General features: G+C 40.3%; 1 protein-coding gene across 6 annotated transcripts in view; it reads left to right on the top strand.

Annotated features, from left to right (window-relative positions):
• Positions 1 to 1793: 1793 nt before the first annotated feature.
• Positions 1794 to 12433, top strand: part of KRAS (KRAS proto-oncogene, GTPase) — a 26959-nt gene continuing 16319 nt past the window's right edge. The window contains exons 1-5 of one of the 6 annotated variants that reach the window (XM_075161056.1): positions 1796 to 2005; positions 3026 to 3039; positions 3142 to 3264; positions 9527 to 9705; positions 12081 to 12240. In XM_075161056.1, coding sequence (XP_075017157.1) covers positions 3154 to 3264; positions 9527 to 9705; positions 12081 to 12240 — 450 coding nt within the window. In that variant the 5' untranslated portion in view covers positions 1796 to 2005; positions 3026 to 3039; positions 3142 to 3153. Of the gene's footprint in view, positions 2006 to 3021; positions 3265 to 9526; positions 9706 to 12080; positions 12241 to 12433 lie in introns of all 6 variants that reach the window. The other 5 variants (XM_075161045.1, XM_075161081.1, XM_075161036.1 and 2 more) reach the window with 5 other exon arrangements.

Here is a 12433-nt window from a genome sequence, read left to right as displayed (position 1 = left end):
TGCTGATCAGGGCGTTACCTCAGTTACCGAACATCTGCATTCAAATCCTTTCTTTGCCTCTTTCACACCACAGATGGGAATGTGGGTTTCCCACATCCCAAGCTTGTGGTTTTACCACCAGGCTACTTGTTCTTTGAAAGCAGGTCCTTCTTTTGATTTTTTACATCTGCTTATGTGAGGTAGCTTACTTAATAAGCAAACTGAATCACTCAGTTTTAACTCTAATTTGCGAGATGATTTAATGTTACACTGTCATATGTATTTTTGCAAGTCTTTTTTTATTGAGGCTGTTGGGAAACAATATAATAAGAACATTTAACAAAAATGACCAGGTTACTAACACTTAAATCACTGGGAGAGGAGAAACGGGGATCATGAAGAGTTTCCCAATTTCATTTTCTCCACAGTTCATGACAATATATACCCTCTCACTGCATGTAAGTACCCTTACAGAAGCTCCCATAGGAGTCCGTAGGACTTTTGTCACTGATTTCAGTGACAGAAAAGACTCGTTTCAAGAATACAAGAAAAGCTCGTCTGATCTTTTGCGGTCTCTGCCTGAAGAGACACCATTTTTCACACAACAGCTCAAAGATGTGTTTGTTTTCCACCCAGTCTTAACACCTGAGCATCAGGGAGTAGTGCTGACACCACCACAGGGGCTTTGGCTTATTTACGTGAATTAATCACAGGAACACATTTTCTAAACCAGACGGCATAGTCCCAGAGGGTTAATGCCTTTGATGCTCAGCTGGGTATGGCCCAAAAGCAAAGCCCCTTAGATGCACACTGAGAACGAAAGAAGCTGGAAGTTGTCACATGGAAGTTGTCACAGAGAACAAAGCTCCGGCCTCTTAAATTAAAACTCTTGAACACCAGATGTGTAGACACGACATATTTATTTTTGACCTTCCAATTTAAAGAGGGAAAGCAAACCTGGCCAAATTAATCCCTTGTGTGAGCCAGTCGACATTGCTGGAGTTACCCTCAGAATAAGCTTTGTTAGGAGTAAAGTTCACTACCTGTGTCTGACACCTGGCAACGTGTTTAAAAAAAATCTTACTGCTTGGGATGTAACACAGGCGTATAAATGATTATAGTATATTAATCTACACATACTAGCCTTTCAATTACAGGGAATTACGTTTTTGGCCTTTTAATAAGGAAACAGGCTTCACTATGCGATTGTTAACTTGCTTCCAAAAAAACCCTGCGTTTATTAACTTTTACACAGAGCATCCCGCTAGCTAATAATGAAGTCTTGCGTTTTATTTTGAAACGAGTGAACGCCGACCAACTTCAACAGGCGCTTAAGTTTCGCAGCAGTTCCGCAAGGCCTCTGCTGATATTTTCCTGACCGGCTACGGATAAAAATGCTTTTTATGTTTAGCCAGACACCGTCTTACGCCTGCCTCGGCCGGGCAGCCGACGCGCTCCCCTCAGGACGGAACCGGTAGAAAGCCTTACGGCAGCAGTTGAGCCTTTTTCCCCTCAGTCCCCGCTCTGAGGAGCTGCGGCGGTGCGCGCCGGGTCCCCGTCGGCGATGAGGGAGGGGGAAATGGCGAGGAAACGCTGGAATTGTACTTATTTCCCCTTCACCACCCTCGAGCGCACACTTCCCGCCCAGGCTTTCCCTCACGCTGCGACACAAAACACCGCCTCCGAGCCCCCGGTACGCGCGACGGGCGGTCCCAGCCTCCTCCTCCCCCTCCTCCCGCTGCGCCGCCTCAGCCGCCCGCGGCTGAGGCGGCGCAGCGGGAGGAGGGGGAGGAGGAGGAGGGAGGGGCCGGGGCTGCCGCAAGGGGCGGGGGAGCGCAGAGCGCATCGATCGCGCCCGTCCATCCATCCATCCACCCTCTCGGCACTCGGCTCCCTCGGCAGCTCCAGCCCTCCCCGTCCCCCGCCATTTCAGACCGGGACGGAAAGGGACGCGGAGCGACCGCCGCGGCGGGGCGGGCAAGGGAGGCGCCGGCGTGCTCCCGCGGCCCGCTGCAGCGCCAGGCAGGTACGCGCCGATCCCTACGTCGCTGAACCAGGACGAGTCGCCGCGCTTGCTTTCTTCCCCCCTTTCGCTGCGAGGTGGGGCAGGGGGAAGCGGTGCGGTTTCCCGGAGCCGGGCGCCTCTTTCCCCCGTCCCCCTTCCTCCTCCCGGCGTCGCCCCACGGAGAGGCAGAAACGCCGGCAACTGGGCGGGGGCCGCCTCCCGGCGCCTGTCCCGCTGCCGCCCGTGGGGCTGCGCCCTGCCCCGCTTCTTCTCCGCCGGCATCCCCCGGAGCAGCCTTCGCCTGCCCCTCTGCCGTCCTTCCCCGCGGCGCGGGCGGTGGCTCGGCGGCCGCGGGAGGGGGCGGCGGGACAGGTGGCCAACGCCCTCCGGGAGCCCGGCACCCGGCGGCTTATGCCGAGTCAACCCTCCACCCCTTCCCTTTCCCTCATATGTGTGTGTATATATATATATATTCTCCCCCCCCCCCCCCCAAATCTTTAAGACCTCCGTGCGCGGGGACGAGGCGCCGGGCCGGAAAGTTTCGGCGGCCTGGCCGCGTCGCTAACTCCTGGCTGAGGGAAGCCGGGGCGGGGCGGGCAGGGCAGCGGCACCCCGAGCCCCCGGGGAGGTGGGGTGCTCCTGCCGCTGGCCCCGCGGCGGAGCTCGGGGGCCGGTCGCGCTGGGCTCGCCCGGGGAGGTGAAGCGAAGCTGTGCTCGCACCCGAGCCTGTCCCGGCACAGCCGTTTGCAGGAGGCGGGTTCCCGGGTGTGTGGCTCAACCTGAGGGGCGCTCGGTTTGGCCCGGCTTTCGTAAAAATCGGGGAGGTCTCCCAGAGTCACCGGGGCTTTGGGAGAGAGCAGCGGAGAACAAAATCTTTGCCCCGCAAGAAATGTTCTTTGACCTTTTGCAGAATTTAGTGTATCCTTGTTTTTTCTATCTCTTTGTAATCTTTCAGCTTAGTGCCCACACTATGTTTTCTATGTATAATTTTGTCCGAGAAATAGCATTCCCTCATAGCTTTTTGTCTTGTCTTTCAGGGAGGGAGTTGCTTTCCGGTAATAGTAAAGGAACGTGATACTGAATGAAACTGCACCAAGAGCATCCTCATTAGTCGGAGCCTGACTCTTTCTGCTTAATGTTGGTTTCTTTGTCATCAGGTCTGCTAAAAAATGACAGAATATAAACTTGTTGTCGTTGGAGCTGGTGGTGTAGGCAAGAGCGCCTTGACAATACAGCTAATTCAGAATCACTTTGTGGATGAATATGACCCTACAATAGAGGTAAACAGTTTTGTCTTATTAAGAGATTTTGTCGCAAGAGAGATTATCAGTAATAATGGTAGTTGTTTACTTTTGAACAGTTACTGCAAAAACATAGAACAAGGCTTTATAATAAAAAGAGCTCAAAGATAATGGTCAGCATTGCACCAGCATTAGAGAGGAGGTTGCTGTGCTTCTTGTTCTGGCTGTGGAACAACAGCTGCAGTAAAAAACTAACAATTTTGATCAATTAAAGTACGGTGTTAATTGCCGTGTTTTGTTGGAAAGTTTGGATGTGTGTTTTTTAGCATTTAACAAAGTATTTGCCAAATTCACTTGAGAATGCTTGGCAAAGCTCTTCATGGCTTTGCATGCAACCTGTTAAATGTAACTTTTCTTTTTGATATCAAGAACGAAAATTTGTAGTCCTGAAATGTGTGCGTCAAGCTTTCTCAGCTCCTATCGTTAGGATCTGTTTCACACAGTGAGAAATGTGTCCTGGAATGTTATGGTGAATGAAGCAAAAATTTGGAGCCTGATTTTTTTTTTTTTTTTTTTAACACACCAGTGCATGTTTCCATATGTAGAAAAAATGTTATAAAATAGCTGCTGTAGTAGATTCTTTGAAATACATGGTACAGTTCCTCAAAATCTGAAATTGTATTTAAGCTTTAAAAGTTGTGGTATTTTGAAGGTTTTTAATGAGCAGGCAAGCTCTACCTTTTAAATGTAAGAAAAATACTAGTGGTGTCTGAAATCTCCTGTGGATCGTTTGATTTAATAACCTCAGACTGTATAAAAGGAGAAATGACACTGTAATTTATCTAAGATTTTTATGTTCCTAGCACTGAAGCTCTGTAGCTTATGACTTCATTTGTATGTTTATACAATGAGGCACTTCCAAGCTCACTTGAAGGAATCACAAGGGTTTAAATCTAGGCTTAAAATGGTGAATTGGAAAATGGCTATGTAGTCATTTTCAGGTAGACTTAAGCGAAAGGAGCCAGTGCCCTGAGATGATAGGAAGCTCTCTTACTTTAGCAAAGTACAGGCCTGAGTTAATGTGCCCTAAATAGAGATGTGTTGGCTTGAGTTTACCTTGTGCCTGTGTGTTGCCTTGTCTCTCTATTGCATGGCCAAGTAACCTCATGTATGCTTGTAGAAGATTTTGTGAATAGACCTATGGAGAGAGGAAGAGTGTTTTACTTGCACTAGGAGAGCAGCTCTTTCAATTGCTAAGATGTGAAATCTCAAAACAACAACAACCAAAACACGCTTAAAAAACAGAAAACACACAAAACTCATTGAGAGAAACGAGCAAAATGGGATTTTACCTTTTCCTGCAAAAGGAACTTTGGAGGATGTTGGTCTTTGTAATACTTGTTCATAATCGTCTGGGTTTCTCTTAGATTAGAGGTATGTTTACGCGTTATAAAAAGTACGCATTATAGAAAGTGTGGACGTTCTATGTTGTAAGTTGTCATATAAAGCCAGAATTGTGTAAACAATTTAGGAACACAAAAACTTAAGTGCCAGTATTCCTAAATCACTTGAGGGATTTTGCTAATCAACAAGCTGAGTATTTTGAGGAATACCAAATACATTTTAATGTAAAACAGTAAAATGTAAATACACTTCCTTATAGAAAGAACCTAAAATCCCAGAACTGTGGCTTTTATTCAGTATTGTGCAGGATGACTGTAACACTGTGGTGTGGTCCAGAACCAGTATGTTCTTTGGAAAGAAATAAACCTTTAACCTAATGGGTTTTACCAGCATTCACAACTTGTCGCATGCAACAGTATTAATCTTCTGCAACTCCTACAAGTTCGTGTGTGAGTACTAATTACCATTTTTGTCTTGTAAATTCTGAGACCTTGAGGATGGAGACTGTATCTTCCTACTTGTGGTAAATCACCTTGTGTGCGCTTGCCGTGGTATAGTCATGTAGGTAAGCTTGTAGCAAAGAAATAATTCAGTTATAATGAGAGCGGTCTGTGATTTGGAGTGGCAAACAGGTTGCAGAGAATGGGCTTGTAATTGGGTTTAAATGCTTCGGTCCTTGCCTGGGCAGAACCCCGTTCAGTTGAGAAAGGTTGCTTGATTGTGCTTCTGCTACAGATGCAGTTGCCGTGGTAGGGGCTGATCAAAGAACAATAGCTGTAGAGTGTTTTTTATGCAGTATGAGGAAATAAGTAAAGTTGCTTTGACCGGTAAATAATAAGAGTTAAGACGGTTCAGTAGTGTCACTACTATTGTTTCTCACTTACTACTGTTTTTTTCATTGCCATATGGCTGTTGCCAAAATACTCATTTTCCCTCGCAGACAAACAATCAAGCTAAATATTTTGGGTTAGACGGAGAAAAGAGTTCAATGTTTGTTATCTATAGTGGATTCCATAACTACACAGTTACTGAATAATTCTAAATCTTTCCTGTGATTAACAAAATGAAACTCAACACTTCTAAAATTCTTACGTCGTGAAGACATGATGCAGTTGAAGAGAGGAAAAAATACATTAATCACAGATGCATTTACAATGTTAATGTTGTTGCTGGTTTCAGTGGAATAGACTTAATGATTCGACAAATAACTTGTTTGGAAAATGTCAAGTTTCATGGCCTGCTTGAGTATTTTATTTACTTATATATCTGAGCATAGCAGATGATGGGGGGCAGGGGGAGGAATTAAAATGAGTGCATGTTTGGGTGGCTACTGTTATTGAAATATACATGCTTTATATATATTTCATAATTTCATATCTTATTTGAAGTAGATGTCCAAGCACAGTTTTATAACCAAGCAATTTTAAGTGGTTTTTTTAACTGTATGTACACTAACCCTTGTAAATCTGGCCTAATATACAGAACAGTTGGACTAGTGCCCTCTACTGGTCGAGGTTTGATAAGTCTTTATTTGCCATCTCTTGTGTGATAATACAATTTTTAATTTTTTTCTTGCCTTTTTTTTTTTTTTTACAGCTTCAGCATGTTTTAGTGCTAAATATATGTCATCTTTTAAATGTCCTAGAGAAAGAACAGCTTTCCTAGTTGCCTGTCAGAGGTTTTTCAATTGGATTAGCAAAATCCCTCAGCTGATTTAGGAATACTGATATTTAAGTCTGTGTTCTTAAATGACCTATGCACCTGTGAAACTTCCACCAGTATTTAGTAATAGCTTAGTCTTAGTAGCTGTGATATTTTAATATTAAATCACTGGTATAATGGATTTTTACAAAATAATAGTTACTAGCTTAGATGGGATTTATTAAGCAGTAGGGTTTTTTTTTTAGATAAATTCCATTTATAGCGTATAGCTGAGATTTCCTATCACATTTTCTTGTCAGTGCTTGTGAACAGATGGAATTATTACTCCTTTAGCATAATTCATGCTGATTTTCATGGCTTGTGAAAGGCCAATAAAAGCAGGTTAAGTGATTAATGAAATTAAAAGTTTTTGATATAGATATGTTGAGTCTGTATACTGGGGAAAAATTGCAAATTCCTATTTGGAGTCGGGTACTATTTTGAAATTAACTTCTAGGTTGCATTTTGTTTCTAGTTAATAGCCTTATACTGGATGTTTCTTCATTGTTTCTTCATTGCATTCATTACTGCAAGTCTTCCAATGTGCAGTAAAGCTACTGGATTTATATAAATTATGAAATTTATAGATTAGAAGGTTGGTTTTTTTCATTGTTGAAGGGGATTCTGTCCATTTGGGTTCTGCAGTTGCATTTTGAAGCAGAAGTGCCACAAGTACTGTAGTGGCATAACGTTTCTTTTTGGTACATCCTACATTCTGTTTTGCAGGACTTGACAATTTTTACAGTATGGTGACACTTAAATTAACAGATTTTATCTTAGGTATGTTTACGTTGGTATTCACCGTGGTGGGGGTGGGGGTCCCAGTAGCCTGAGCGTTTAACATGGTGCTTCAGTTTTCTTTCCTGTACTGACAAATGTGATTTCAGGTTTGATGTTTTGCAGGGGGAGGGGAAAGGCAAAAAAGCAAAGTGTTTATTATTTCAGTAGCTTGGAAGGAAATCATAAGCTTGAATTTTCTCTCCCACATTTTTCTTTTCCTTCCACCTCAAATCCCCTTTCTAGTTAGTGACAAAACTTTCTCTCCAGAAGTCGGCAAAACAAATACCATCTCAAAGCATTCCTTCTTGTACCTGTGCTGTGCTTTATGCCGATGCATCTTTGCTACTACTGCTAACATGGTAGGCAGTAGGCATGCTAAAGCCAGCAGTTCTTAAAAGTTATTTTCTTTTCCCTTAAAAATGATTTTCTTTGATGAAAATTACCTAAAGCTTTTGTTTAGAGCTCAGTTGAGGGGAATTTCTTTTCCTTTGAAGTGCTAAGATGTAAAGGAATAATACAGGCTTTTCAAGAACTGTTTTTCATATTTTTAAACTAGCGGTCAAATTGCAAGAAGAGAAAATGAAAGCTTTGTAAATATGCCTAGTATAATGATAGAAGTTGTACTAGTACTTCACTGTGAACTGTGATAAAGGTATCATAGGACATGGGGGGATCTGCTATTGAATTTAAGTGAATTGGAATAAAGATTTGTCCTTTGGGAGTTTTTTTGGTGTCTGGTGGGTTTTTTTTTTTCCCCCCTTTAAGCAATGAGATAGAATATTAACCTTATTTTAAAACATGTTGGAGCTTGTGTATTTGTCTCAGCTGTATCAATATTTAAACGTGGCTTATAAATTTCTGAAGTAAGTTACCTACTTCTTACTTGAACACTGAATTTACACTTCTGTGAAATAAATATTTCCAAAATCATGTTGGAGGTAAACTTTTATCTTTAAGGTAAACAGTCAATATTGTTTTACCTGATACTGTTTAAATGTCATCCAGGCTCAAGTGAAATGTGAGATTACAGGGTTTGTTTAGTTTAATATACTGATTCTATACAATTATCTCCTACTTGTTTTTTAGGGCAAGCAACGGGAAAGAAGAGAGCTTTTTGTAAAAATACAAGTAGATAGAAAGTACACAGGATTAGGTATACTGTGCCTTAAAATGTGTACAAAGGAAGGAAGGTCATTCTGAATTCATCCTGAAGTTGGCTAGAATTGCAAATTTAATTCTTTAATTCCCTTCCCAGTAGCTTAGGTTCACTTCTGTATAGTGTTAAAAAGAACAATAGGAATATTGTGGTAATCTCTAGCTAAAGGATCTGAAAGGTAATACCGAGATTTTGTGTTTATACCTTTTATTTGTTACAAGCACTGCTTACTGAGAATAATTCATGGCACTGCTCAATGACCTATTTTTAAAGCTTATTGGCATGGTTTTATTTTGAATATGTAGATGTTTATAGAAAACGGAGTTATTGGGAAAGTAATGCTTATGTTCTTATCACTAAAAGTATGTACTCATAGAAGCCTAGCACCAGAAAGAGCTGTAAGTAGACATTAATATCTAGTTGCTTGGGACTTTGTACAGATTTTAGCTACTTGAATCAGTGACCTGAAAACTTTGAATTGATAGCATTGAAATCATTTGTTCCAACATCTCTGTGAACCAACTCATCAGGGCTTTTATATGACTCTGTGTTGGTCTGTCTTGGCTAAAAAGCTTGAACTTCAAATATATCTTAATAACAAATATATTATGTGCACCTGCTTAGGCATACAAAACAGATTTCCTGTCCCAAACACTGAAGGCTTTTTATACTCATTTCCTTTTCAGTGGCATAGATTTTTGGAGTTGTCTTACTTGTGAACTCTTTCTGTGTCATTATTTTGTACGTTGCTGTGGCACAACACGTTAGTAAACATCCATACAATGAAGGTCAAATTTTCCTTTTTAAATAAAATGGTAAATTGAGTGAGCTTAAACAAAGTCAAACCTTTTAAAACCAGGATTACAAGTTTCTTCAGTTCTTTTATTAACAGAGACAAAGGGGAGATGCTTTTGATATGGCTCCAATTTGTACTTTTTGTCCTTTTGGGCAAAATAAGAACACTGTCCTTTTTCTGTATGTGTGTGAGCACGTGTACTGTTACTCACTGAAGATTCAGAATACAGATTATAATGTGTCCTTTCAGTGCTCTTTCCACTTCTAGATTACTGTATATGTGTAAATATGGGACACTACTTTCCTACTGTCATTTGTGCATCTGTAGAGTTGGAATTCATCTCTCCAGTGTTTTCAGTCATGCTCGATTTACTAGTAAACAACTTCAATATCTCCTGAGTTATAGGTGCTTGGAATCTTACTTGTTTGTGTTTAACCAAGTTTTATGTTTTTTTCTTTTCTTAGGATTCCTACAGGAAGCAAGTAGTAATTGATGGAGAAACCTGTCTCTTGGATATTCTTGATACTGCAGGTCAAGAAGAATACAGTGCAATGAGGGACCAATATATGAGAACAGGGGAAGGCTTCCTGTGTGTATTTGCTATAAACAATACAAAGTCTTTTGAAGATATTCACCATTATAGGTGTGTATGTTGAAAGATAATCAACTAACTCTTGTATTAGATGGATAGGTTGCTTGCTCTTCCACTAGATAACAGAATGATCTCTTACGAAATAGCATCTAAGGGGAAATTTGCAAATTAGCAATATTGCAACTTACTTGTGCATTTGTAGGTCTGAAATTTTGAGTAATCTGAAAATCTGCTGCGTGGTTTGCAACGTAGGCAGGCAAAATATCTGAAAGCTCTTCTGGTATAAACTAATGTGACTTAGTATTTCTGCCTGTTCATAGTGAAGACTTATCTAAAGGTAAACTCTGCCCATTCCATAGATAAAATTGTGTGCCAAGATGGAAAAACTTATGCAGTTGAAATTGTACAGACAATAATGTCAATTGTTAGCTTTTGTTCTGGAGGTGAAGGGGAAATACCTGTGGGATGTTACTAGAAAAGTAACATGGATGAGCCCTGACATCTAAGAAAGGCAGACACACACAAAATCAGAGCTCCAGGATGACTGCTAAAAAACAACCTGTAATTAGTTTCTTCATATTCTCTTTTTTTTTAATAATTGGTTAAAAATTTCAACTCGTGCTTTCTTTGTCAGCTACACTAATACAGAAATAGAAGCAGTCTCTGGTGATTATCATGCTGGATCATTTATAACTTGGTCCTTACTATTATACTGAATTCTCTTTGGGTATTCTGTTAGAATGCAATGCAAATTCCACCAAAGATTGCTGAGTTTAGCAGTATTAGTTTAAGATTAGTCCCAAACACATAATGCTAAGCTATTTGTAGTTGGGCATTTGTAATGCTGTCAGATCTATGTTGCTGTATGGTGGAGGAGTGTTTTGCTATCAGTATTACCCACAAACCCAACATCTACTCATAAGCTGAAGTTGCACATTTTTGTTACGAATAGAAGTTAGAGTTCTTCATTTAAGGTGGGATGCCATGACAGTTTAAGGTAATCGAAGTCAGGAGGTGCAGCTGCCCTGATCACATTTTCTCCTGTATGCCAGCAAATCAGCTCCTTTGACTGTGTAGTGTGCTGATGTGAGTAGCTAAACAGGTAGATGCCTACCTCCAGAAATAGTTCACTGCTGGCTTATCTCCCTGGAGCAGCTGTGGGATCAGGGGAGTACTGTTGCAAATGAGGAGCAAAATTGCTGCATACTAACCCAGGGAGAGATCAATATTGAGGATGTGGGCACTTTTTCAGGACTGTTTATTTTTTATATTTAAATTGACCTAGCCAGCCTTTCTATAAATTTCATTATATATAAAATGTTCTAATTGAATGTAGTGGTACTGGTGACTTAAAAAAAAGAAACAGTTAAGAGTTAGCACAGCAGGAGTAACAAATTAAAAAAATGTATCTATTTCTCTCAGAAAAAATGTAAACTTCTCTTCATTATCTAGGCAGATTATTACAAATGGGTTTCCTCTGGTTATAGAGGAAGAAGGGACAAAGGTAAGATAGATGTTGATGTAAGGGGAAGAAGGAGCGTAGAGGATTTTATGTGGAATTTTTGTTTTTAAAGAGAGAGTTGCAGAGTCGCATAAAAAGGCCTTCCCAGTTTATTTCAAAGAATGTTGTGAGTTGAATGCTGGAGTTTCTACTGTGCATTCACACATCTGTGGATGACCATGCAGATTGAAGCTGAAGGCTTATAAATAAGTAACTGAAAACAGTGACTATATTAATTAAGGAACATACTGCTAGATTATTTGGGAAGGCAAAAGTAATGAAATTAATGATTGTTATTTGAGATTCTTGAGAATTATATCTAACTAGTTTCAAGATGCTTTCTAACTAGTGTTTGAAAGGACTCCCTTACCAAATTTCTTTTTGTAGAGAACCAGACCAGCGGTCTTCAAAGGTTAAAAACCCCTGTCTAAATGCAGAGTTTGTAATGCTGTCTTTAATTAAAAAATGAAAAAAAATCCAACCCCCCCAAAACCAAACCAAAATCGAGGCAATAGGCCTAGGGCTTTTGACAGTGTTTTATCTTAGCAAATGAATTGAGTATTGTGAGTGCTGAGTATGAGAGAGAAGTAGTAAGATTTATACCAGAGCTTCCAAGGCTTGTTCTGGCATTAGCTGTTAAAAACTAAGGGGGAGAGGGAGGGAAAAGTGTGATGACTTCAAAATCTATAGTAATTTGCAAAATGTCAGCCTCTCTTTTGAAATAAGGTGATAAACTTGATGGTGACAGGATTGGTCAGTTTATTTTTTGGTGGCTTCTAATAGTGTATGTGCAGTAAATTAACATAAAGAATGATATTGGAATCTGTTAATTTAATTTTGTTTCATTGTTTTGAAATGTACCATATAAACTATTAATACCTATTAAATAAAATGTCTTTTTTTTTCTTTTTTTTTTTTTTTTTAGGGAACAAATAAAGAGAGTTAAAGACTCTGAAGATGTCCCAATGGTGCTAGTAGGAAACAAATGTGATTTGCCTTCCAGAACAGTAGATACAAAACAAGCTCAGGATTTAGCAAGAAGTTATGGAATTCCTTTCATTGAAACATCAGCAAAGACAAGACAGGTAAAGCTCAAAGCTTACCAGATATAAATGTAGAACTCTCATCTGAATTATCATAATGTTAATTATTCTAGGCATTGACAATTGCTTGGTCATATCAATAGATATATTTCTCCAGAGTAGAAATTCTTGTGGTGTCCGTTTCTGTCTACTCACTGATAGCTGGTAATTGTTTATTAATGAGTTATTTGCTTCA

This window comes from Calonectris borealis, chromosome 1 (genome assembly GCF_964195595.1).
Source record: "Calonectris borealis chromosome 1, bCalBor7.hap1.2, whole genome shotgun sequence".
In the NCBI taxonomy this organism is placed as follows: domain Eukaryota; kingdom Metazoa; phylum Chordata; class Aves; order Procellariiformes; family Procellariidae; genus Calonectris; species Calonectris borealis.
Note: the sequence above shows the minus strand (reverse complement) of the source record. Positions and strands in the feature narration are given on the sequence as shown.